This window comes from Ochotona curzoniae, unplaced genomic scaffold, assembly GCF_017591425.1.
Source record: "Ochotona curzoniae isolate NIBS_2020 unplaced genomic scaffold, NIBS_Ocur_1.0 contig_43, whole genome shotgun sequence".
In the NCBI taxonomy this organism is placed as follows: domain Eukaryota; kingdom Metazoa; phylum Chordata; class Mammalia; order Lagomorpha; family Ochotonidae; genus Ochotona; species Ochotona curzoniae.
In genome coordinates, this window is record NW_024466218.1 from 11820909 (window position 1) to 11847730 (window position 26822).

The 26822-nt window shown below is 43.6% G+C and overlaps 1 protein-coding gene across 5 annotated transcripts in view; it reads left to right on the forward strand.

Moving 5' to 3' along the window:
* FHOD3 (formin homology 2 domain containing 3) overlaps positions 1-26822 on the forward strand; it is a 431569-nt gene that overhangs the window by 241582 nt on the left and 163165 nt on the right. For all 5 annotated transcript variants that reach the window (XM_040984913.1, XM_040984917.1, XM_040984914.1 and 2 more), the window contains exon 6: positions 16267-16361. In XM_040984913.1, coding sequence (XP_040840847.1) covers positions 16267-16361 — 95 coding nt within the window. The remainder of the gene's footprint in view (positions 1-16266; positions 16362-26822) is intronic.

Sequence of the window (26822 nt, forward strand, 5' to 3'; positions counted from 1 at the left end):
TGACTGGGGTAAGGGATGGTGGTGGTGGGCTATATCAGTGTCAGGAAAAGTGGGCTTAGGCTAACTCAGGCTGTTGCAGGCTGTGCACTGTGTTGAAAATACTGGACCATAGGAAAGGTGTCTGGTAGTTTTTATTTAATCAAGGTTCCCTAGTCTTCTGCGTGTGTCTATAAAACAGCTTTTTGAGGAATTTGTCTTTCAAACAAAATATGTCTGTATGGTGTTTTGTCAAGCTTTTTCTCATCATCTCCTTTATGAGTGTTTTGATGTGTTCTTTCATTCCCACTGTCCACCCTGTGCCATTTTAACATTTTAATGCCCTGGACATAGTGTATTCCCACATATGGACTTCTTGTGGAGGACCATATGCCACTGTCATACTGAAGGAACTTCTGAACCTGAGAGCTAATTGTCTTGTTTCTTCCTCCCAGTGTGAAGTTTTGGTCTGAAAGTATTTAGTTTCAGTCGCTGATGACATGCCAAATGCTCATATTTATGGAAACGAAAACAAGGCACTAGTCATTGACAGCTGATAATGACTAGTAGGCTGGCAAAACAATTCGGCCCTAGCAAACCTGTAATTACAACAGCCAGGAAGCGGCTATTAAATATGATGGAGTTTACCAGGTTGTCCAGGGAGGCAGGATGGCTGGTGATGGAGTCTGTAGACACACGGCGTTGTGGCCTGGCTCAGCACTGGGAGGCTGGGTTGCTGTCCTGTTTATTGGTGCATAAAGAAAACACCTCCAGGACCATTGGAGACACGTGCTCCACCAAGGCACCTGGTCACTTGATGACAGAAACATTATCTTAGTTGCTTCTATGGTTCTCTGCTGTGGACGAGAGGCTGATGGTGTTTAGTCAGGTTGTGGATTTAAAAAAAAAATGCATAGAATGTACCTGAAACACGGTCCTCACAACTGCTAGCTTGCGCCCCAAACGCCCGCCACACCTGGGGTTCTGAACCACGCTGAAGTGGGCAGCCAGGAACCCACCCCAGGTCTCCTAGCAGAGCTGGCAGGGACCCAACTGCTTGAGTTCTTGATGACTTACTGCCTCCCATGGAGTGCATTCACAGCAAGCTTGACTGGGCCGAAGAGTAGGGACCTGAACCTGGCTATGGGGTGTAGGCGTCTTAACTAGCAACTTAACCGCTACTCCAAATGGCCACCCCTCTGTAGTGTTTCTGATAGTATTTAATTGACCCTATGTTGATGTTTTTATTTTGGGTAAAAATCTGTGGTAAACCATCTAGTTTATTGTGGCGGTACAATTTGGTGGTACATTGAATCATTAATTGCATTGATCACATAGATGCTGCCATTTCCAAAATTTTATCTTCCCATCATCCCAAACAGAAATTCCATGTGCAGTAAGCACTAATTCTCCCATTTTCCTTTACCTAGCCCCTTTTGATCCCTTGGGTATTTATTTGCTTACTTCTAAATATTGCATAGTGTTTGTGTCTGGTTTATTCCACTCTGCATAATGTTTTCCAAGGTTCATCCACGTTTGCAGCATGAACTTGATAGAATTTTGAAATCACATTAAATACGCCCATAATAGGAATGTGTCGATATGTACTTCCATACTTTGGGAAGTAGATAACAGGATAGGTGTGCCTAACCCGTAGGTTGATCACCACTTTTCTCTCTTAAAGGAAATTTTCCCCGATGGTTTCCATTATCTTCCTCCTTTGAACCCTGATCAGTTTAGAGCTGGCGGAGATGAGACTAGCAGGGCACATTTTGATCACAATAAGGAGGTTTCTGGTTCTTCAACTGTTACATTCTTTGACAGATGTCAGCTATTTGTTTTACATAAAATGATTTTATTAACAACTTTGATTAAGCTTTTAATGGCTAAAAGGAATTTAGGGTTAAGTGGCAGATCACTACAGTGCCAGAGCTTCCATTTTGAAAAGTCCCATTGTAGAGAACTGCAACAAGGTGCTGAAGCCTTCTGAGAAGAAACTAAAAGGTTGTGTGGTTGTGTTTAAAAACATTTTTTTTAAATTATGTGACATGACAGGATTTTCAAACAGTGTGTAAAGGTTGAAAATGTAAAAGTGTATCCATCCGAACATGCAGCTCTTGTACACCTTGACGAGCGCGCACGGCAGCTGCCAGCCATGTTCAGTTATTTGAAATCTTATTGGGGAAGGGGAGAAGCAGACTGGGTTGAAGGCCACCTGTGTCCCCTCCTTTGTCTTAATCTGTACCTCGTTGGAGAGGCAGAAAGTGAATTATTGGGATGTGAGAACTTGGGTTTTCCTGTGCTTGTCCTTGAGTTTGGTTTTGGTGAGCAGCAGATGCTGAGAAGGGGGCTGCCATGAGGAGCCTGGAAGGAAATGAGTCCCAGCAGGAGCAGTCTTTGGTCCGTGGGGTGGTCTGGCATCTGCCACTGGGCATATTCCTTGCTGTGCAGGAACCCTCCTGTGGAATGTTGTTCCATACCCATGCTTGGTGGATTCAGTGCTGCAGGTGGGAAGGTGGGTTCTCCTCTGTGGCTGGGTCCTTGCCCAGGACACTGGGCATCAACCAGGCAATGGCAGGACAAAGCAAGTTCTCTGGTTTGCATCTCTATCTGCAGATGCACAGCAATTAGTAGAATTGTAGTAAATTAGGAAGTTTAATAACTTGGAGGATTTCCAGAGAGACCACATTGTAAAGGAATGGAAACCACAGATAGAAATACAGAATTGATACATTAGAACACATTTTAATTACCTTAAATAATGCCCTCACAGTGCATATCTGATTTTGATAGAGGTATCATTTATTTAAGTTATGTATTAACAGGGCTGATCTCTGGAGTCACATCTCTGAAGCCTGGGACTGCCTAGTGGAAGCGCTCCCCCTAGTGGCATATACTTGATATTACATCGTCCCCACAGGGCTTTGGAGGAAAGTTGGGCAAAGATGAGACTTTGGAGCTGGGCTGCTTGGAGCTAGGTGGCTATGAAGGTCTCTGGTTAGACCTCCATGACTCCCAGGTAATACAAAGTTCAGAGACAGTCATTGACATAGCCCCAACAAAACCTGCCTGACCATCAGCCGTGGATTCTACCCATGCACCACTTCATCCCAGCAGCCTCATCTCGCCCGTGTTGGATTTGTTTTCCATTTGCCAAGGTGTAAGTGGAGGTTCTTTGCTGTGGGGATAATTTGCCCTTTTTTATTTTTATTGTTTAGGCTTATTTGTTTGAGAGAGTTAGAGAAATGGGTAGGGGGACTGAGAAAGGGAGCCCTTTTGTTTGTTCGTTCATTCCCCAACAAAAGCTGCAAAAGCTGGGACTGGGCCAGTCTGAAGTCAGGAGCCTGGAACTTCTTCCAGGTCTCCCATGTGGGTGACAGGAGCTCGAGGACTTGGGCCATCTGCTGCTGCTTTTCCGGGCACACGAGCAGGGAACTGAATTAGAAGTGCAGCCGCCAGGACTACTGAACCAGCACACACAAGGGATGCCAGTCACAGGCAATGCTTGAACCCCATGTATTCAAACAGCAGCTCCAATGTGGTGCTTTCAGAAGTAGGAGTGGTGGGGGCAACATACAGACCAACTTCTCCTTGAGTGCACGTCCTGGGAGTTGAGCTTAACATGTCCTATCCTGCAAGCAGACATCAGGACAACCTTCTTTCCACACCTTTTTTTCTCTGGTTCCCTGGGCTTAACATCTGTCTGCTGCCAGGCAAATGTGCCACCTCCTTCACAGTATGTCGCTTATCCTTCTCCATCGAACCCTCTATGATTACACTGGCTGGTACCTCTCTGATCTTTCTCGGGTCTGGAGTGTGGATAAGCTCCATGCGCTTGTCTTAGCCTTAATGACACCTTCCAAGTCTCTGGTCTGTGCTTGCTGTCGCCCAGTTGACAAGTGCACCCCTCAGTCCTGACTCATTGTGTGAGTGCCTTCTGCATGAGAGTTCTCACTCTGCTGCTTCTGCCTAGTCAAGCCCCTGGACCACCCCAGGTCTCCGTCCCCATGGAAACAGCAGGGTGTATTGAGCAAGACCCTCCTTGTCCTCCCGGGAGTCCATTTCTGATCCCTTTCAGCTTTAGCACTGAGCTGCCTGGGGGAAGCTGGGCGTGTCCTTAGAGATTTCTTGGACAGAAGCGCTGAAGGATCATTGCAGAGCAGATCATGAAAATGGCTATTTTTCTCTGTGTAGACTAAGATCCTGCCCAAAATTTCTGGCGGCTCAAAACCTATGTTTCTCTCAGCCTTTTCTTCATTTCTTTGATTTTTTTTTTTCTTATCTAAAAACTGGTGGTGGGGAAGGGGTGCAGCATGTAAAAATAGGAAAAGGGCTGGGTGGGCACCGGGACCTACAGACAGGGTGATTTTTGTATAGGGAGCCCGGGGAGGCCACCTTGTACACCTTTAGTGTGGCCACTGGGCTGCTGGTGGGAAGGTGAATGAATAGAGGCCGATCAATCAGGCCTCTGTGTGGCATTCAAGGGCAGAGGGTAAAGCTGTTGGGAGAGAAGGGGGTTCCAGAGATAAGAGTCCAGGATCCTGTTACTCAATGAAGCTGGCTCTTAGCCCCATGATTGTACGTTTTATCTTGGGTGTTTTTGTTTGTTTGTTTGTTTGTTTTTTAGGAAATGGACATTCTGGGGTGGACCAAGGTTAGTCATTTTTTTTTTTTCCTAAGAATACTTTGGAAAATCTGCAATGCAAATGCTGCTGAGTGTCAGCAGGGAGCTGGCTGGGCTGACACCTTGTTGGAGCTCTTTGTGCTGCTTACATTCTTGTCTCCAGCCCAGAACTGGCAGCTTATTCTCCTTAATTTTCATGCAGTAATCAGTGCTGAAAGAGTATTTCTTTGACAGTCGCCCTTAGGGGAAACTGGGCCAGGGCTTGTTATTTGGGGCAGACAATTAAGTGGAAGAGCGTAATAATAACATGGACTCCAAGGCCTTTCTTTAGTTTCAAGAATGTCAACCTCATCAACCTCTTTGCAATAGTTACTGCAGATTTGGGGGGAGGGTGAGGGGAGGGAATAGGAAGAATGGAAATTAGGGATCTAGGGATCAAGAAATCCATGGCAGAGTTCAGAAGAGGGAATTTGAATGATCTTGTTGAGAGAGGTTGAAATTTCTTCTTTAAGATGAATTAGTCCTCGCCAGAAGATAAGGCTTCAGGGTTATCCTGCTCTCCAGAGAGAAATTTGCTTAAAAAGTTCTCCAGAGTTGCAACGTCGCCAGAGCTGCACTCTGTCCCTGTGAGAGAGAGTGAAGTCTGTCTTAGTATTTTGTGTTGGCCTCCAGGAAGAACTGGCTCCATCCAGCCTTCGGAGCATCCCTGAACCCTCCAAGAACAAACCTGCTGATCATGGCTCTTAGTGCTATCCTGGTGATGAGATTGCTTTTTTGTGTGAAAATTTCGTAGCATTGATTGAATTTTTTCCTCCCTATCCTTTGGAGGAAACAAATAGGAGTTATTTCCAGGCACTTTTTAAAGTGGCAAAAAAGCTGATAAAATGGCTAGAGAACACTCAGTCTTTGTCCTGCTTCTGTAAGACAGGGGATGGAAGACCTGCTGGAAGGGCACCTGCTGAGATTTGCTCAGGGCAGTCACTTCTCTCACAGTGGGACCATGGGCTCCAATATGCAAGTGGGTACTTAGTGATACAACCAAGCTTGTCCAGTTAATTGGATGGACTGGCTTGTGGGTGTGATGTGCTTTGTCTGTGGCTGTAACAGTGCTTTTATAAAAATGCAGTAAAAAAATACTTAGGCTGAACTACACAACTCCGTTAGGAAGGTATTGCTGGGCCAAGCATTGTGACTCAGGTGGGTCACGGCTTGGTAGATCAGCATTCCGTATTGGAGTCCTGCTTCAAGTCCTGGCTACTCCACTTTTGGTTCAGGTTCCTGCTGATGCAGACAGTCATGATGGCCTAGTTACTTGGTCTTCTGCCAACCTTGTAGGAGATTTGGGTAGGGTAGAACTTACCTGTCACTGGCTTGGACTAAAAGCTGGGTATTGTAGCCATTTGAGGAGTAGGCAAAAGGGTTGAGGTGTTCATGTTCATACAACCCCCACTGGCTTTTCCAATAAGTAATAAATATTGGGAAAAGAAGGTACTGCTGCTCTTGAATCTCTCTGCCGTTCATAGACTATCTGTGACCTTACTTTCACTGTCAGAGTAAAAGGAGAGAATGGATGAGGGGTTTATTCAAGGTGATGCAGGCAGTTCTTTGTAAAGTCAGATGGCTCTGCCAGGAAGCGATTACCATTCAAGTCCTTCCATGGCCTGTTTGGTATGTTGGCTAAAGGAGAGGACATGAACAAGCAGGCAAATGACTGATTGGGGATTGTATTCTTGCACGTCTCCAATGTGTAAGAAATTTCTTCCTTAAAAATCGAGCTTGGCTCTGGTTTGTCAGACGACTGTCTGCTTTATAGGTGAAGATTTCTATGAAATGCAAGGCATGTGTAACTAATTGGAAATGGATAGGCCTGGAACCAAAGCACTGAGCAGAAGGTTCAGAGAGGCAGGAGCTCACAGAGGCTGGGCGGGAGGCAGAAAGACTGGCAGGTGGGCCAAGGAGGCTTGGTGCCTAGTCCTGAGACCAGAGAGAGCCAGCACTTTTCCCAGCTTCCGCTGTCACGTTTAAGGCTTTGGGGAATTGGGTGGTAACAACATCACGTATGGATTGGGAAAAGGGAGCGAGTCCAGGTTAGGAGAGCAGTCGGAACCAGTGATTGCTGGAATCCCAAGAGCCAAGGGAAGCTGGAGCTGCGGCAGAAGTGGGGGAAGAGAAGGTCAATGGAGGGCCCATCTCAGGGGAAACTGGGGTCTAATAGGAAAACAAAACTCTTGTATTTAGATAAACAGAACAGAAATAAGAAATCCTCCCTTAATAAGTCCAGTGCTATTTTCCGTTCTGTTTTATGCACTCAAGAATATACTTTGCTGGTTTGAACTCCCTAAGTTGCTCTCATAACTCACCAATACTGTTTGGAATTGTGGCTCTCGGCTGAGCTCTGGTAGGTGTCCTGGGTGACTATGTGCTCCAAGCTGTCCATAGGGTCCCTTGGGACCCTCTGAAATGAGCAGAGAGGGGGTGCCCTTACTGCCAGCAAGGCCCCCGAGGGCTGCCTGTGCTCCATGCAAGGGCTCCTCTTCTTTATAAAGATTTATGTATTTACTTGAAAGGCAGAATTATACGGAGAGTGAGAGAGAGATCTTCTGTTCATTGATTCCCTCCCCAAATGGCCATAGTGACCAGGACTGGGTTAGGCCAAAAACAGGCACTCAGAGCCCAGAGCTCCATCTAGGTCTCCTTCTTGGCTAATGGGTGTCCAAGCACTTGCTGCATCTTCTCCTGTCTTCCCTGGTGCATCAGTACAGAGCAGGATCCAAAGTGGAGCAGCTGGGACCCAACCGCTGCTTTGCAGGCAGGTGGCTTCACGGGTATACCACAGCACCAGCCCCAAGGCTCGCTCTTACAGGTCCCATCAAGTGAAATGCCTGCAGCATTTAGAAGGAAGGGAGAGGGGCCAAAAGAAAAGGAAAAGGGAAGAAGAAAGCAATAGAAGCCCTAGGCTTAGGGATAGGGGCAGTGTTCTGAGTAAACCCTGGCTGTAGAGTTGGCCAGAATCCTAACTACCACCTACATTGTTGCTATATTTTTAGAAAGACGGTAAGGGGGTGTTTCAGGTCTGCATAGCCATGTCTCTTCCACCTAATGTGGCTATAAAACCTGAAGAGAAAAGATACACAGAGCAGCTCTTTGGGAGCTTGGAAGAGTAGATGCTAGCATACAGTTGGAGGTCCAAGTGGCACAGAACTGACCATGTTTCTACCATGTTTCCATTATTCAGTCTAATGTCTCCACATCAGGACTCAGTCAGCCTGAAACCTAGAGGTGAGCATTGGTGTGCGCATAAAGGTTTCTAGAGGGATCCACCTGCCTCTGGGTTGGGTAGGAAGCAAAAGGAGCTGCGTGTGCCTGGTGAAGCAGAGGATTGCCCAAAAACTTTGGGACACTGTACCTATGTGGAAGATCCGTAAGAGGCTCCTGGCTCCTGGCTTTGTATTGGCTCAGTTCTGGCTGCTGCAGGCTTTTGGGGAATGACCTAGCAGATGGATGATCTTTTTTTCTGTCCCTTCTTCTCTCTGTAAATCTGCCTCACCAATGAAAATAAATAAATCTTTTTTAAAAAAAATGAGTTGCATGTATTTCCTCCTCTTTTTCCTGTTCCCTTGCAGGCCTGCTCCCAGGCCCGCCCACGATGAGAGGAGCTGTGAGGGTTCTAGAAGAGCAGTGGGGATCTGCAGCACCTACAGCTCGGGTAGTGCGGCATAACCTGCCAGTGTGCAAGGAGCTGCAGTCCCTGGAGAGTTGGGGGTGAACTCTTGTATTTATGGTTTTTTTGGTCTCCTATTATTTGGCTCCGGATGTGCATCCAGTCACAGAAAGTAAATAACCAAGTGAGCTAAATAAATGGAGCTCCTTTCTTTCTCTGGTATTTGGAAGATAATAGAGAAAGAAGAAGGCAGAAGCATGACCCAGAAAATTTGGTGTGAACCCCTGGGCTCAGCACAGAGTGTGTATGGAGTGACCCCAGGCAGCACAGCAAAGACCTTGAGAACCAAACAAGACTCTTGCCTAGGTCCCCGGTCATGCCCTGGCTGAAGCCCATGCAGGACAGGACCAAATGGTATAGTGTGGGCTTTTTACCCTGAGCTGGCATTGGAGACAGCCCACCAAAGGCAGGTCAGCACTTGGCGCTTTAACTGAATCAGGTTAATTGCTTGCTTAAAGAAAAAAAATGTTAACATTTTATGTAACATTTAAACAAAACCCAGAGTTTCACAACATAATTTTCAAAATATCCAGGATATAAGCCAACATTACTTGGCATACAATAAACCAAATAATCTCATCTTGCATGGGAAAAAATCGACAGACACCAGCCAAGGTGATGTAGATACTGGATTTGTCAGAGTCTTGAAACAGTTGTTGTATGAACACTTCAGTCGATAAGGGTGAACATCATTGGAATGAAGAGCAAGCTGGAAGACTTCAGCAAAGAAATGGGAGATAGAGAATGATCTCAAGGAAAATTTAGAAATAGTCAAATAAGAAGAAATGAACATGTCACTACCTGAGTGGCAGTGACAGACTGGAAATGATAGGCCTAAATTCCAGCTCATCAGTATGCTGATTCAAGCATATCAATAATTATATTACATATGACTTACCTAATGATAATACTTAACAGATTATTGGGATGGAAAAGCAAAACAAGACTCACTTAAATGCTGCCTACAAGAAGCCCTTTGTAATTATCATGCTATAGGTAGCTTGAAAGTAAAAGGATGCAGAAAGAAAAATGATGAAAACACCAATCAAACGAAGGTTGAGTGGCGGCATTAATATAGGTGAAAGTGATTTATAGAACAAAGAAGAGAATGAGGAATGAAGAAGACTTTATAATGACTAGAGGGCCAATGTATTCAGAAAACTTCAGAATTCATGAAGTAGAACCTGGCAGAACTGAAAGAACAAGTGTAAAAATTCTTTTCTAGCTGGAAACTTGAAAGTTCCTATGTTAGTAATCAATAAACTCAGACTGAAAATCAGCAAGGGTGTCGCGCCATTGTCAGTCACCTGCTTCTAGTGGGTGTTTTCAGAGGGCTCCACCCGACCACAGCAGAACCCTTCGCTAGGACACATAAAACATCCACCAAGATAGATCATATCCTGCCTCATAAAGCACACCATAACAAATTTAAAGGAATTGAAATCATACGACAGATTTTCTGACTATAATGGAATTAAGCTATAAATCAATAACACAAGGATAGCGGGACTATGGCCAAACACTTGGAAATTAACACACTTCCAAATAATCCATGTATTGCAAAGGAATCATCAGGGAAATTGGAAACTATTTTGAACTAAAGAAATGTAAAAATGGATGGAATAGTGCATGGAGGGACATTCATGGATGATCCTACTTAGTTTAGGAAATAAGGGAATGTGCTAGTCAGTAATGCAAAATCCTAGCTCTTAAATGAAAGTAAGTGAAGGGAAATCCAGATAAGTAGGAAGAAAGCAATAATAGAACCATAGTGCAAATTTATGAGCTTGAATTTTTTAAAGACTTATTTTTATTGCAAAGTCAGATATATAGAGAGAGGAGGAGAGAGAGGGAGGAAGATCTTCTGTCCAATGATTCACTTCCCAAGTGACCGCAATGGCTGGTGCTGTGCTGTTCTGATGCCAGGAGCCAGGAACTTTCTAAGGTCTCCTACGCGGGTTCAGGTCCCAATGCTTTAGGCTGTCCTCCACTGCTTTCCCAGGCCATAAGCAGGGAGCTGGAAGGGAAGCGGGGCCACCACGATTAGAACCAGTGCCCGTATGGGATCCCGTCGCATTCAAGGCGAGGACTTTAGCTGCTAGGCCATTGTGCTAGGCCCGAGCTTGAATATTTTTTTTTAAGAAATAAAATCAATCAAGAAGGATCACAAAAAGATTTTACTAATTGCCGATATTTCAAATGAAAGGAAACAAGATCCTGAAAATATTAAACAGTAACAGAATCTTAAGCGCATAAAATCGACACCTTTGATGAAATGGACCAATTCCTTGAATTACCAAACTACCCAAACCCACCCAAGATAAACTAGATAGCCTAACTAGCCTTTTTCAGTAACGATTATATCTATTAAACAAATGTAACTTGGAATTAATAACCTTCAGAAAAAGGAATTGCCAAGCCCAGATGGTTTCCAGGAGAATTCTTCCAAGCATTTAAAGAGAAAATTAAATCATAAACTCAATTTTACACAATCTTTTTCAGAAAATAGAAGAAAGGGAACATTTCCCAACTCATTTTATTTTTATTACCATGATACGAAAACCAGACAAGATACTACACACCAATAGTCATCATGAACAAAGATGCAAAACACTCAATAAAATATTACCAAATAGAATTCAGCAAGATATAGAAAGAATAGTATACCATAGCCAAAGGGGGTGCAAGATTCATTCAGTATTTGAAATTCAATCAGTGTAACCCATCACATTCACAAATCGGAAGAAGAGAAAGTATCAATAGCTATAGAAACGAGTGCTTGACAAAATTCATTGTCTGGTCGCTATCACAACGGTTAGGACCCTGGAAATGGGTGGAAGAGAGTGCTCCCCCTAATCAGCGGCAACTTAGAAAACCTAGAACCAGCGTCATAATTAATGGTGAAGGACTAAATACTTTCCTCCTGATACTGAGGCCAAGGCCAGGGTATCTACCATGCCTACACCTTTGACTGATATGCTCAAAGTCCTAATCAATGCAATAAGGCATGGAGTTAATCGTCTATGGAGAATACCCAAGAGAATCTAGAAAAACAAAAACCAAATTCATCATACTCTTAGGATTAAGATATTTAACAGAGTGATATGTAATCAATATGCAAAAGTCTACTTCATTTCTATATATAAGTAATAAATGATTGGGAAATTTCTCAAAAGGTTATTTTCAGTAGCTCCAAAGAATGAAAATTGCTTAGGAATTCAGCAGAAACCAAACCAGGCAACTATGTACAGGCTTTGTAGCTGGAAACCATAAAGCGCTGATAACAGATGATCTAAATAAATGAGACATAGTAGGTTTGTGGGGTGGAAGAGTCAACATACTAAACATTTCAGTTCTCCCAAGGTTTATCTGTGGGCTAACACAATTCCCATATTTTCAGAAAGATTTTTGCTGCTGTTACTGGTTTGGACAAGCTGCTTCCAGAATTTATTTGGAAAGGCAAAAGAACAAGAACAACAGACACTTACGCAAAAGGACTCCTCCTACCTGATTTTAAGACTTATTACAAAGCTGTGATAATAACTTGTATTAGTGGCAACAGAATATATGAATGGAAAGAAATAAAACCACCCATACACAATCAGAAATAAACCTATGTGTTTTGGAAAATTTGCAAAAGCAGTGAGATAGAGAAAAGGGAGTCTCATCAAATGGTCTTAGGCCAGTTGGACATCTATATGAAAAAAAAAAAAAACGTCAACTCATGCACATGTAAAAAATCATCTCAAAGCAGACCTTGTAATTCGATGTAAAAAAATGAAATTCTTGGTTTATGACTTCGAGTCAGGCAAGGAGTTCTTCCATGTTGTGTGGTTCCCAGCAGTTCAGCAAGGCTAGCCCACAGGCCTTGCTCACATGTTGAGGTCTTGGTGTGCTGTTCAGCATGTCCTCTGTTACTGAGCACTTACGCTTGAACACAAATACTTCCTGAGCATCTGCAGTGAGTCCGACTCTGCTGCAACTCAGTCCGTTGCAATGTCTCACCTGTTGGGTCACACCCTAGCTGCCCACATTGGCTCTGGGTAGCAAGCAGCAAGGAGCATTGGCACAGTAGCAAGTAGCGAATTCAATCTAGGGCTCCTACAAGGGCAGCAAGGCGTTAGTTGGCTTCATTTCTGTTGCTTCCCAAGGTTTGTGTTAGCAGACAGCTGACATGAGATAGAGCAGTCTTGAGTACCTCTTAAAAGATAAGCCAGACACCCCTCCTACTCAGTTATCTTTTCAGATAAAGAAGTAGAGACAAAATAGATGTCTTAGGCAAGTCCCTTATTGTCACAGCAGTAGACAGCCTTGGGCAGCCTCTGTGGACCCGTGGTACTGCCCTGCCTGTTCTCCTCATCCTGCCGGATAACACAGCTCAGTGACTCTGGTGGCTTCTGCACTCCAGGCACATGTATTGCAAGAGCATCCACTGTTACGTTTTGCTTTTTATTTCTACTTGTTTGTTGTGAGGCCCACATTTTCGCTAGTGATTTTTCCTGTTGAAGTTGAGTCTTCACTGACTTGAATCTCATTTGCGCCATCTTGTGTCTGGACTGGGTTTTACTAGTAGGATTCCTAAGCTCTAAAATACACAAAATCTGAGAAAGCCTCTGTCATGTATCGGTATGGGTGTGGTCAGACACTTGAATTACCTTCTGGTGACATACGCTTCCTATGTCTCAAGTTCAAGGCTCTTCGAGGGAAACCGATCAGGCTGACTCTGAAAGCTGAATGGTTGGAGTGGGGATCGTCACTGCTCACTTCCGGCCCTTAGGAGGAGAGCCCTTTGCACGGGCTGCACCTGCTTGGGGCTGGAGGAGTTCAAACTCATCTCCCTGCTCTGTGTTAGGCTGAGCTGGAGGCAGGCGTGCAACTCAGCCACTGGCTTCTTCAGGACGGGAAATCAGGCAGGAGAAAGGACTATACAGCCAGTTCCCCTTCCCCGGCTGTCTGCCAGTGTGCTGTGGGGTTGTGGGGGTGGGGAGGAGGGAAGAAGAGTAAAGAAATGGGGCTAAATGTGTCGAATTCTTGGAACTTTCTGTGAATTGGGGCCTGAATCTTTCTGAAGGAGAGAAGGTAGGTTCATTAAATTCTGAAGGTAGAAGCATCTAACACCTGATGTTCTACAGTCTTTTGTTTTATGGATTTGCTTGCCTTCCTGTTACAGAAGTGGCAGATGCTTATACCTAAAAATTGAGGAAACAGAACAAGTAGGGGAGGGTGACATGCAGGGGACATTCCCAGTCATAATCCATGTTTCCTTTTATCAGGGGAGAGTTATGCGTTTATCTGAATTATGTGATATTGATAACTGTTTATTGGCTATCAAATTATTCCATCAGAAACACTTTGCAGGTTAGGATATAACTGGTAAATTGCTATGTACACTGAATTCTAGAATTGTGACTTATTTAGTTTTTAGTTATTTTGATATTGTAAATGATGCTTGAGTGACATTTTTGCTTGTTTTTTTTTTAAATTATTATTTGATTGAGAAGGCTGAGTTACGCACACACGTACACACACAGAGAAAGAGGGATTTTCCATTTAGTGATTATCTCTGCACATGGTTGCAATGGCTAGGACTGGGCCAGGCTGAAGTTGGTAGCCTGGAACTCCATCCAGTCTCCCACATGGGTGACAGGGGTACACATACTTGGGTCATCATCTGCTGCTTTCTCAGATACATTAGCAGGGAGCTGGGTTGAAGGTGGAATAACTAGGACTCGAACCCAGTGCCTGTGGAATGCTGGTGTTTCAGGCTGCAACATAACCTACTATGCCAGATACCAACACTACTGCTTTTTAAAACAAAAATTGAAAAAACAGGGTTATTTGCCTGGGATGGGCTACCAGATCCCAGTGCCTGGGAGCACTTAGGACTTGCACACTCTGAGCGTGGCCGTGCAGGAGCCGGTCTGCCTTGGGAAGGAGGGAGATGGGAGTGGTGGGGGGCACATTACCTTGTCTCTGAGAGCTGCAGTTACTCTAGGATCATGTTGGGGGTTTCACAGAGTTAAAACAGCACAGGGATGCTGTTGAACAGCCACTAAAGTCCCTGCCTGGAACTTGGCACACAGGAAACATGGGGTGCTTTTCTAAACAGTGGCACTGAATAGCCTCCTTACAGGCTTTCGAGCAGTTTGCCGTGCCCCCAGTGGGGCATGAGCTGGCTTGCTGAACTTCTCACGTCTTGGAAACCTAATCATTTCTTTTACATGTCTTTTGCTGCTTAGAATGAAAATGTTTCCTCATTGTTTTAATAAGCATTTCTTTTATTATAGTGAGAATGGACAGCTTTATATGTTACCATAAATTAGCTTGTCATCTCTTATGAAATGCTTTTGCCTTTTTTCTGTTGGCATTCAATATTCTCTTACCAGCTTGTGTGAACTGTTTAAGCAGGAAATAATGTAATCCTGAGTCATTCGTCATCATAAGCTGTTTAGTTTATATTTTGATGTCAGACCTTTTCTTTTACATACATATTTCTCATTAGGATAAAAATGTGGTAATTTTATAATTTGTAACAAAAAGATTAATCTTCTCGTTACAAATTCCATGTCCATTTTTTTATTGTCTGATATTACTTGCAATGACAATATTAGATATTTGTGTCCTACCGCTCTTATTATCATATCTTATTAAATTGGCCTAATATTCTGCAGCAATGTAAAATGATCATGGGATTAATAGACATTATTTAAAAATGATCTCTGACTTTTACTAACTCCAGTGTTGATATTATATAGAATATGAGCATGTTATTTTCCAAAAATTATTTTTTTATGTCAGGGATATGTTCAAGGACTTTCAGAAAACTTACAATTTTTAAATACTTGGCATTGAAATTTTTCTGAGTGCTATTTGACTGTTGTATAGGATGAGTTTTCTAGATCACACGTGTATTAGATATAGTATAATACTCATTAATTGATGTTTTACATTTTTTTAGCTTACATCATTTCAGGTAGACTGTTCTACAACCTGACGATAGTCTGTTCATTCATATATGGCATGAAAGAAATAGCAGAGAATATATCAGCACTATAATAGGATTCATTATGGTAGGGCTTATGAATTATTTTTGTTTTACTCTTCCTCATTTTTCCAGTTTCCTAAAATGGGGAGGCATAATCTTACTAGCAAAAACAAAAAAAAATTGCCTAAAAAATTTCAATGCTGTGCCAATTAATCATGGGTGAAATATGATTTCAGGAGTTCAGTATGACTTAAGGAAGCCATCTTATTTAGGATTTCTAATTCATGTTTGTTTCTAGAGTCTTAGTTGTTTTAACGGAGCTGAAAGTAATTTTCTATTTGTCTTTTAAAAGAACATGGCTTGGAGAATAGTGACAATATGTGGTGACTGTATGTTTTCCAAAAACTAAGAATCTAGGACTTGATAAGTGACAAATGACTCTTTAATGAGATCTATCTTTTTTATCTAAAAACTTAAAGGAATTAGAAGTGATATTTAAGCAGATGTTTATGGCTTGTATAACAGAATTAAATTGCATTGGCTCAGGCTGGTTCCATGGAGTCTGGAGCCCGCTGACCACAAGCTGGGACATTGGATGGCTTACTTCTGGAAATTTCATTTGTCCTCTTGGCCCAGCTACAGCATGGATCTCTTGGCCAGCAGGGGGACTATACACAGATGCAAGACTGGAAAACATGCCCTTACATGTTAAAATGGACTCAATGAGGATGACTGGATTGGGTATCTTTGTTGCCAGGAACAGCCCTGGTGTGGGTAGCACTTTGTCTTTGTAATGAGGTGTGGCTGATTTCCAAGTTCAGAAATTCTCTTCAGATTGGATTCTGAACACAGTGTGTACCAAAAATTTGAAATCTGGTTGGACATGATGATCATGAAAAATTGTGCTTACATCTAAATCCATAATGCCTCCTATCTCTTTTCTCTCTCCCTTCTATATAGCGTTGGGCCAGATTATGTTGTATGTGGATGGGATGAATGGAGTAATAAACCACAATGAAACCATTCAGTGGCTGTACACTCTCATTGGGTCAAAGGTAAGGGAAAGTTATGGTTGAACATGTTGTTGAGTTTATATATCATTGTTCTTGCTTTTCATTGCTCAGTTTTTCAGAAAGAAATGCTGTTTAGCTTTGTTTCAGTCCCTGTCTCAGTATTAATGAGGACTGCTGTTTCATAGATTTAAAAAATATGCTTACATTGACAATGGCCTGTGAAGTTTTGTGCATTTCTATTTTTTTCTTCTGTTAATCTTTAACATGTGCCTTTTGAACCTTTGATTTTTGATGTTTAGTTGAATCATTATTCCATAGATATAGTTTCTTTGTATTTTTTGTAGTTCATATTCATATATGTTTTGGTACTTATATATGTATTTATATGCTATACATCTGATTATATATAGTCCTGTACACAGAGGAAATTTGAGATTGTCTCTCAACTGTATCATCAATTGTAAAAGTAACCAACATTTATTGAAAAGTCACTGAGCTCCAGAAACCATCTTAAGCATTTTACAAGCATTATCTCAGTTAATCCCTAAAGGCCATTACCAAGTAAATAATGTTATCCCCATATTGTTGAGGAAATTATGCTTGATTGCTAGTCTAGTTGTTTTCCCCAAGGACTCTGGTGAGAAACCAACTGGTCATGGCCTGGCTATGGGGTCTTCACTCTCTCTGGAAATCCTGCCAGGAAGTAGGTCTGACTTGTCACTGAAGTATGCAGGAAACTGGCCAAGGCTCTGGAATGGTCCTTTCTGTTTTCTCCAGGGGACTAGGAGGAACTTGGAAATGTACCTGGATCTGAATATTTGGGAGAAGGTTTGGAAATAGATTCTTTTCTTAGCAGGTGCAAACACAGCAGGGTTGGAATACTATGAGTATGGAGGGCAATTCTGTGGACAAGATCAGGCTCAGGCAGGGTAAAGTCTGGAGGCAGTGATTGGAATCTGAACCTGACTGCAACAGATCATGGCATCTGTGTCATTTCCTCGGGTCCCTCAGCCTGGACTGCGCACCATTGCTGGGCTTAGGAGAGCCCGTCCACACTGGAGTGCCCCAGATGCTATCTTGAGGAGTCACGTCCCTGGCCTGGCCCGGCCCATTTGGCCACCTGCTTTCCTAGGATGCTGTTGCTTTCAGGAGAACTCGGTTCTCATTTGACTTGGTGATGAGTGTGGTTCTAGTCTTGGGCTGCACCCTCCTTTCAGAGGTCTTAGCCCTCTGGTGATTGGCCTTGAATAGTGGGAAGGGAAAAGCCTGTTTGCACTGGATGGGACAGATGTGTAAATAAATACACACTAGGCCCCATGTCTTCAAATGACTGATATTTTACCCCTAAATTTCCTTTCCAAGTATAATTGATGAGAGGTATTTTTTGTTTTTATTATTACTTTTTAATCCATTGCATGACAGAAACAGCCATGGTTTGCCCTAAGATGACTTTTTTTTTTCCTTCTGGGGAAAATGGAAGTCACTGATTTGAAATGATATAGGTCATCTTAGATGAAGAGTGGAAAGCTAGACCTTCAAGGATGACTTAGTTGGACTGAGGGAAGATTTCTATCTCATATCCTGTAGGAATGTTTTCTGCTGAGAACCCACCCCAGCTGTCCTGTTTATCTGGGCTTCCCAAGTATGGAAGTTTTAAGAAATGGGAAGGGATTTTTTGCCATTAAAACAGGCTTTTTATACTTCTTGTGTTTCTATTTCATCCACAATAAACACCAACAGATGGCTGGCTTTTAAAGGGTGATAAGATCTAACATGTTTCTGATGGAAAGTGACAGTTGATTGTCACAGTGAAAGTTTCGTTGCCAGTGAAGGACTAGAACAAGGGAATGTAAAGGAGCAGGGAGATGGGAGCAGGGAAGAAAGTCAGCATGAGCGGGAAGAGAAGACATTGAGGGTGCCATGGTGTGAATATGTCACCAGATGCCTTTGCTCCATCCTTAATGCAAAGGTTTTGGAAAACGTGGCAGTGGGAGCAGTGAAGTCAAGAGGTCTCCATCCTCATGAATGAACACATGTTGGTGTAGAAAGGGCTTGAGCCAGTGGGCTAGCCAGTGGGTGCAGTGTTCAGGTTGTAGTTTGGAAGGAGGGAGCCTGAGCTGTCAGGGCTTTGCACCTTGATTTTGCATCTCGCAGCCTCCAAGCCTGTGGGAAATGCATTTCTGTTCTCTATATGCAACCCAGTCCTGGTATTTTGTGATAAGACTGCAAATGGGTGAAGACAGAGCCGACAGGCATAAAGAAGAGGTGGAGGGAGGGAGAAAAAGGAGAGAGGAAGAAACTGGGGAGAGGAAAAGAAAATAGGGGTCATATAAACACATCCCTGGGCTTAGAGTCTCCTGGGCTGTGACAACATTGTGTTGAGTTTGGAATCATTCTGTAAGGAAAATAAATAAGTGAAAAGGAGCACATATTCTTGGTGCATTTTTAAATTAGGAAAATAGAAGCTAAAAAAATGAGTGTGTACAAACTGTGCTAGCCAGGGGAGGAATTGTGGGTAGGGAAGCTGTGCAACATGTGCCCCTGTAATTCATGGGCGCCCTGGGTTGCCACTGTGGTACCTGGGTCTGAGGCAGCTCGTTTGCCTCTCCCTTAGCCACTTGCGTCGTCAGCACTGGACCAGTGGGGACCAGTATCTGTCTTCACTGTTCCCAAAGGAAGGCGTGGAGGAGTCTCTCTCATTCTTGAGTCTCTCTCTGTGATGGTCTGTCTGAGGGACACAAGTCCGCCTCCATCTTGGAGCTCATAGTGTGGTTAGAAAGCAGAGCATCAGTGTCCCTGCCACTGTGGTGCACCTGAAAATGTCCTACTGCTCAGGTCCAGGCTGGTGGCTGAAAGGCTGCTTGATTGCCACTATGAAGTTTACTTTAAGTGTAGCTCTCAGATCATGTGTTACGTCCAAGGACAGTGCAGTGTCTACTGACAATTTCCTCACCCCTGTCTAGACTGTGAAGAATCTTTAAAAATTTATGTGCCAACCTAGGACTTAGTCTTTGTGAGAGTTGAAGCCTCAGTATCTCTTCTTTAATCTTACTGATTGGATGAGAATCGTGGAAGGTTTGCCTTGCTCAAGTTATGAAAACAGGAAAGCCAAGAGTACTAAGAATTTCTTTTTGACAGAGTTGGGTCTCAGTTAATCTGATACTTCTAACAATCAACCTTGACTTCTGTCTTCACCTTGAACAGACACAGCGTTGATCAAATATTGGGTGGGAACAATCTTGTCTCTCTGTTTTTGTAATTCTTCATTTTTCTTTCCATGAAAGGCAACAAGCTGTGATTTTGCAGCCTGCCAGAGGGTCATTATGCAATGCATATTTGCAGATATTTGAGACTCACAGCCAGAGGAGAAAATGATGTGTTTGGGGCCAGATAATGACTTTTTAAAGAAAGAGAGAAGTGTTTTCAATAAAGCTTTTCTTTGTATTTATAAAATCCCACTTTTAAACTCCCCATCTTCCCCATCAGAGGTAAGTTAGATGTCCATCCTCTTCATGCGTCTGGAAGTCTCATTAGCTGGGGTGGGATGATTCAGTTTGTACACATCAAGGATGTCTCTGGTTTTCTGGATGGATCCCCTGGTAGCGCTAGGGGAGGCCCCAGGGTTCATAAATCCTCATCTACATGCTGGTTCCTCAGGGATACCTCCTGATGCTGTCATGAGGGAAGTGCTCTCCTGCTGTCCACATTTGTTTGTCTGGTCTCTCTACTTCTCAGCTGGGCCCCTCAAGTCTTATTCTTCCAACTGTGCTCCCAGTACTGACAATAGAACCCTCCAGACTTGATGTCTACTTGTGTGACAGTGGATATGCGTCCCTCCTCCCACTTAGCCACAACTAGAGATTTGAGCTGGGGAACCCTGGCCATGGACCCCTTTACACACATACCTGGGGCATTGCTGGAGGTTTCTTGTTAGAACAGTAAGATGGAGAAATGAAGCGTGGAGTGGTAGATGTAGGAGGAACAGGCAGGGATGGGAAGGGAAAGGATAGTGCAGTATCAGCTGTGAGGCAGGAGAACTGGCTGAGGGCTGCAGTGGGTACAGATTGATAATGTAGAATCATTTTGAGGAATAGCTTCCTAGGACTAGATTTCTGGAGCTAGAGATATAAAAGCAGACATAAAAGGGAGGTGGGTTACAGCTTTGGATCTCTAGGAGTATGGCAATGCCACTGGCTGGAGGAGAGAAGTTGGAAACGGGTTGGTTGGCAGTAAAGTTTTGGTTATACCAGTTGTGAGATGAAGAAAATGTCCCCAGGGTGAGCTCACCAAGGGGGTGTCCCATTGTGCTTCAAGTGTTGCAGCAGATGGTAGGTGGACAGGGAGAGGAGATTTAGGGAGCCATTCTGTCTTACAATTCATGATATGTTGCTGCTTTTGATCAGAAGCCCACTGAGGTACTCTTTGAGTTACCTATTGGGCAATAATAGGATCTCAGCCTTGAAGTGATGACAAAGTCATGTTAAAGCTGTTCTTGACATCAGTCATTCCTAATACCGGCAGAGGCCCAACAGCTTTGTTCTCCCTGGGGACCCTGCTTTGTTGGGTTCTGTGTGACCCACCGTGTCATTAACCAAACATCCATGCACTGCTTTCTGGAGCGAATCATTCTGACTTTCCTGTGGATGCTCTTGGAATATGTAAAGGCATTTATCATGTAATCCTGCCTAAACTAAACTCCATGGATAATGCAGTCAGTCCTCAAAAACATAATTAAAATTCCTTTACGTACTGGTCCACAAATTTCGCCGTCCATCAGGTAGAACAGCAACAGTGTCTTCCCGGGGTAAGACATCCTTGCACAAATCTCACATCTGAGATTTGCACCTTTCAGCAGCAGCTCTGGGAACTGGCTCAGCTTGACCTGTTATTCTTCACACTCTCATGTCTGCCAGTTACCTCTGTTTTGCATGGCTGTGATTTTTTTTACATCTAAATGCGGGGATTTGCCTTTTTCCCCCCGAAGATTTCAATCTAGAATTCCAGCCTCAAGATAACCATGAATTTTGTTTTGACTATTCATCATATGAGCTGTTAGTACTAATTTTAGTTCACATAAATAAGTAGTGCTTTTGTGTCATTGACCAAACTATTAAGAAATGAGACAGTGAATGCAAAAAACCAATTTGCCTGGAAGTTGATGGTGGTCTGTCAGTGTTTTAGGGCCGTTGTTCAGTTAGCAGGAAGCCTCTGAAACCCATGACCGAGAAGTTGAAGTTTTCTTCATTGGAGTCACAAGGCTGTCTTGAAATCGAGATATGCTCTATCTGGCTTTGGGTGAATTATTCTTCCACCTAAAAAATGGAGATCTTGGCCTATAAAATATGAATAATACCAGTGAAGAGTCTGTGAAACAATGATGCAGCTGGCGGGTAGGTGCCACTGTTATTGGCGAAAGATCCTTCTTCCCAAGAGGCCACTTGTCTCCTGTTAACATGGGAGATGTGCTCACTTGCCCATGACCTGCTCATCTGGAGGTGTTGTTTCTCAGCATTGTCTGACCTCTCTAAGTGCTCATGAACCAGTGGCCCAAAAATTCTCAGCAGCATCTCTTCCAGGGATCAGCGGTGGGTTTAGTGAGCTGGAGGGTGCAGATTTTGGACTTAATTTTTAATCCTTTTCTGAAAGCTGGGGCAGTTAGCTGTTGGTATACTTTTTGATAACTCTTGTTTTCTCCCTTGTCTTGAGGATGACAAATATTCACTTGCCATTGCTTCAGGTACTTGTCATTTATATACCAAAGTAACAAATGTTAAGTTGTTTTTAAAGTATCGTGAAGAATGATTTTAAGTACTAGATCAAATTGAGTTTTCATCTTGACAGATACTTGTCTGGATTCCTGCTCTTATTTGCTTATCTGTTGTGCTAACAGTTGAGGTTTGCATTTTCCTAAGAGTTTTAATCTCTGCATTTTTTGATTTTCACAGTAGGAAAGAGGTTATGTGAGCCCTTGTGAGAAGCATTTTGCCTTCCATAGGATGTTTGTTAAGATATTCTATGTTGCTTCCCTGCAGACGACAAAAATGGTGCTGTAAAATATGTCCAGTGACTGACATGTAAAATATGCTTTGCATGGGTAAAACTTTTATTTACTCTTTTTCTTTTTGTTTTTCATTTTGTGCAATTTTTGTTGTCAGGGTGCTGCTTTGGGGGGTTCCTCAACTCCTCACAAAGCAGAGTGGCAGCTCAGTACCTCACATGGACATTATCCTACATGGACATGTAAGCAGCACTACTCTGCCCTTGTGGCCAGGGATCACCAGCCATTGCTGGCTGCTGGAGAAGGAGTAGATGCGGGTGCATGTAAACTAGGATGGTTGTACTGGGGTAATACTGAACCCCCAGAGTGACCCATGTGCTGTTCCTTTGGTGTAAATATTCTGCTATCTTGGTGGATTGCTGAAATGGCAGGAGGGATGGAAGAAGCACTGGGAGGTAACATGGGGATGCCCTGCCAGGCTGGTTTCCCTTCACCTGCCTGATGGCCCACTCTCCTGAGTTCTGCCTCTTCCTGTCAGCACACACCTGTCAGCCCCTTTCCATCCATTGAAAGAGATGCGAGCCAACATCTAGCCTCATCTTCACCCTACCTGAGGTCAGCTCTTTGTCCCTGGCATGTGTCCCTGGCTGATGGTTTACTGAAGGTGCTCTTTGATTATTACTCTGAAAATAGTGATTTGTCACGTTTGTCATCTTGATGGGTTTTTGTGAGCCAAGATCTCACATTCTGTACTGATTTATGCGTCTGGGCCACATGTGTTGTTTCTGATAAAATCCACCTCATGTTGCAGACAGAGGTTGGGAAGTCTCAGCTGTCTCATAGGCTACTGAGGCTCTAGGGCGGGGCTTCTCTAGCCTGCTAACTCAGAAATTCTGAGCCTGGGGATATGGCATTGGAATAAAATATTTAAGAAATTCTTCAAGATATGTGCCTTTAACTCATTTGGGAAACAATTTTTTTTCACAATACCTGTGTACTCTGCAGTACTGATAAACTTAGTTTTATAAGTCATGGCATTTTATCAGGTTATAATTCAGATTTTAAACAGTCAGCATTTATTTATATTGTTGCTGTGGAACCCCCAAACTTGGGTCACCTCACCTAATGTGCCAATCATTGATATCAGGTGGTATAAGAAAGGAAGTATTTATTGCAACATAAAGCAAAGAGCCAGGAAGTTATTGCTTAATTCCTGGATCATCCAAGGAATTAGGGATATCGGCCTGGTGCAATGGTTCAATTGGCTTAGTTGGCAATTGCTGGGATCTCATATGGGCCCCAGTTTGTGTCCTGGCTGTTCCTCTTTCCATCCACCACCCTTTTTGTGGCCTGGGATAGTGGTAGAGGATGGTAGTGTAAAGTCCCACAAAAGGCTTCAGATCCACCCAGCTCTGGCCATTGTCGCCATTTGTGGTGCAGCAGATGGAGGATCTTTTTCTCTGTCTTTCCTTTCTCTAAATCTGATCTTCCTTTCCAATAAAAAAAGAAATCTTAACAGGATGAGGTTCTTAGAGATTGAAATGGGGGCTAAGAGATGCATGTTTAGCTCCGGTTGAAGTTTCTGGATGGGTGATAATTGTGACCTATCTTTGGTCAGTAATGCTATATTCTTTTGAGGATTTGTGTGATGGCCGGGTGGGCTTCAGTGGGCCTGGAAGGTAGAGGAAGGGGTTACATGTAAGTGATAGTTACCTTCTGCCCCAGACTTGGCATTTCCCTCCTTGCACTTGTAACTTCCCTCAGTAAGCCCCTGCAGACAATACTAATCAATAGGGTTTTATCTACTAGAGGAGCAAATGACTCCTTGAGGCTGGTGATGACATGGGAAAAGAGGTATCATCCCTACCTCAATTCAGTGAATACCTTCTGATGAAAGACAGATTAAATGCTAAGGAAGACAAAGAGCTGGGTCCTGTCCATACATTACAGAAGTTCAGTCTCTATATAGTTATGCTGTTTTAGGGGAAATCAAAACAAAGTTTTTGGTAACTTAGGTCCTGGCATTTGTAAATTGTTTGCTTTTCATGGCTGTTGAGTCTTTCGAACATGAGTTAGGAATTGGAAGATGTTTCAGAAAACTTTTAATGTCTGCTTTATAAGCAGCATTCTTGACCTGGTAAAGATAATTCTCCTATCTCGCAACAATGATGAAACATCCTGGGAGTGTCAGTTTACTTAAAAAAAAAAGATTTATTCTTTCATTGGAAAGCCAGATTCACAGAAAAGAGAGACAAAGAAAGATCTTCCACAAGAGGCCAAAATGGCTGGAGCCTGGCTGATCTGAAGCTAGGATCCAGGAATTTCCTCCAGGTCTCCCACATGGGTACAAAGTCCCAAGGCCTTTGGCTGTCCTCTTCTGCTTTCCCAGGCCACAAGCAGGGAGCTGGAAGGGACATGGAGCAGTCAGGACATGAACTGGCACCCACATGGGATCCTGGTAGATGCAAGGCAAGGATTTTGCCACTAGGCTATCGCGTTGGGCCTGCCAATTTACTTTTAAGTGGGAAATTCTAAAATCCTATCTTTGATTCCTTTCCCATGCATCTAGTAATGACCTTTGCTCAAAAACCTCCATACCCAGGTTCTGAACAGGCTGCCTTCACACAGGAAAGGACTAAGCTGGAAAATCAAGCAGTATACACTCGTGTTATGCTGACACAGCCTTGCTACTCTTCCCTCTGGCCGTGAAGTAGACATAGCATCTGAGCCTAAGTTACTCATAAGCTGCAGAGACTTGGTCTCTGGATGAAGGCCCAGTTTGGCCAGCCTTTCCTCCCTTCACCAGCAGGCATCCCCATCTGGTTGCAGGCTCTGGGCCTGTATTGTTTTGGTGTTGGAAACAGACTGTGCAAATGATTGCTGTACCAGAAAGTCAAGCTTGGCCTCAGTGTCCCTAGAGTATACTAAATACGGTAAAACTTTTAACACTTCACAGGCAGTAGCATATGGGTCTGTCTCCAAGATGTCTCTTGTATGAGAGGATTATCTCTGGTCCCTACTAATTCAGGAGCTATCTGTATGCTGAAGAACAGTGCTGTGATTTCATTGGGACAGACCAACTTGGAAACAGACTGTTAGTATTTCCTCAAATATAGGGAAGTGTCATGTAGGTAGCATGAGGCTCAAGGACTTCATCAGGAGCTCCTGTATGTTTCCTTCTGCCTAAGAGAAGTGATGGCATGTGCGTAGGAACCCAAGCACCCTCACACAGCCTCCATGCTCTGGGCTGCATCCAGTTCTGCCTCTCCATGACCCTGACAACGCTCTACTTACAGCTGTCCTGAGCAGTGGTTCTGAGAGCCTGCAGGTTGGAGTGGCATTCTGGGCCTCTCTCTGCAGCTGACATTCTCTAAGTCCAAGTAAAAGGGCAGAGCTGCCAGTCTGGTTGTGGAGGTGGGAGTGATGCTGTGCTGACGCATGCCTTGGGGAAGTGGTGGGCATCTGAGCTGTGCACTGCTATGTGCTTCAAGGTCTCTCTACAACTGGCTCCCGCCCCTTCTCGTTCAGGATGCTGCCCCCCTGGTGCGCCTCTGCCTGCCTGTCCTCAGCCCGTGAGGATGAGTGGCAATAGTAATGGCTGCTTCTGGGAAGTCCCCAAGGTGGAGCCTTCACAGTGGCCCTTCTTGGCTTTAGAACATTTTAACTGCATCCCAGAAACTTGAGGACATCAAATTCTCTGGTTTCTGGATCAGTAGGGCTTTGCTGTTGGATACACCATGGACTTTTAGTGCAAGTCCACATGGTAATACTCAGGCATTTCTGAGGAGGAGTCTGCTGGATGTGTTTTCATGATTAATTAGGACATGCTTGAGATTAGCCCCATAAATATCAACAAAATTAATGCTCTGCTTCTCTTTAAAGTGGTTGGATGGTCTGTTATTAATTCATCTAGTAAAGCTTCTATAAGCACATCAACATAAATTTGAACTTCAGTGAAAGCCAAATTCATAGAGAATGAAAATCATAAATTAGGAGACTTTGGGGTTTTAAAATAAAATCACTGTGCTGAAAGTTCCAGAGCAGCTGAAGGGAAGATGCTGAGAAGAGCCTAGTGGGGGCTGATAGAAAAGGAAGACTTGTCCTGGGAAGTCATGATTTATTAATTAGAGCCTGTCAGGGTTGGTGGTTTAGGGACCATGGTGGTTGGGGCCCAGTGACCACAGAGATGCTCAGGACAACCTCTATGAGGTGGGGCGGGAGACCAGCTGATGGGAGAGCAGGGGTGGGCAACAGCGATGCTGTTTACCCACAGGCCTTTAGAAGGCTTCAGCCATGTAGTGATGATCCAACCACTGAGGAAGTCGCCAAGCTCAGACTTGCTGGCTCTTACTTATTTGAAGAAACATCCTTAAGCTCTAAATATACAATTCACAGCTCCTTGAGCCACGCCTTCCCCCTGCTCCCAGTCTTGTTTAACTGAGTAGAGCACTTTGGAATTTAGTATCCCAAGCCAGGAAGCAGAGAGACCATTGTGGGCCTCCAGT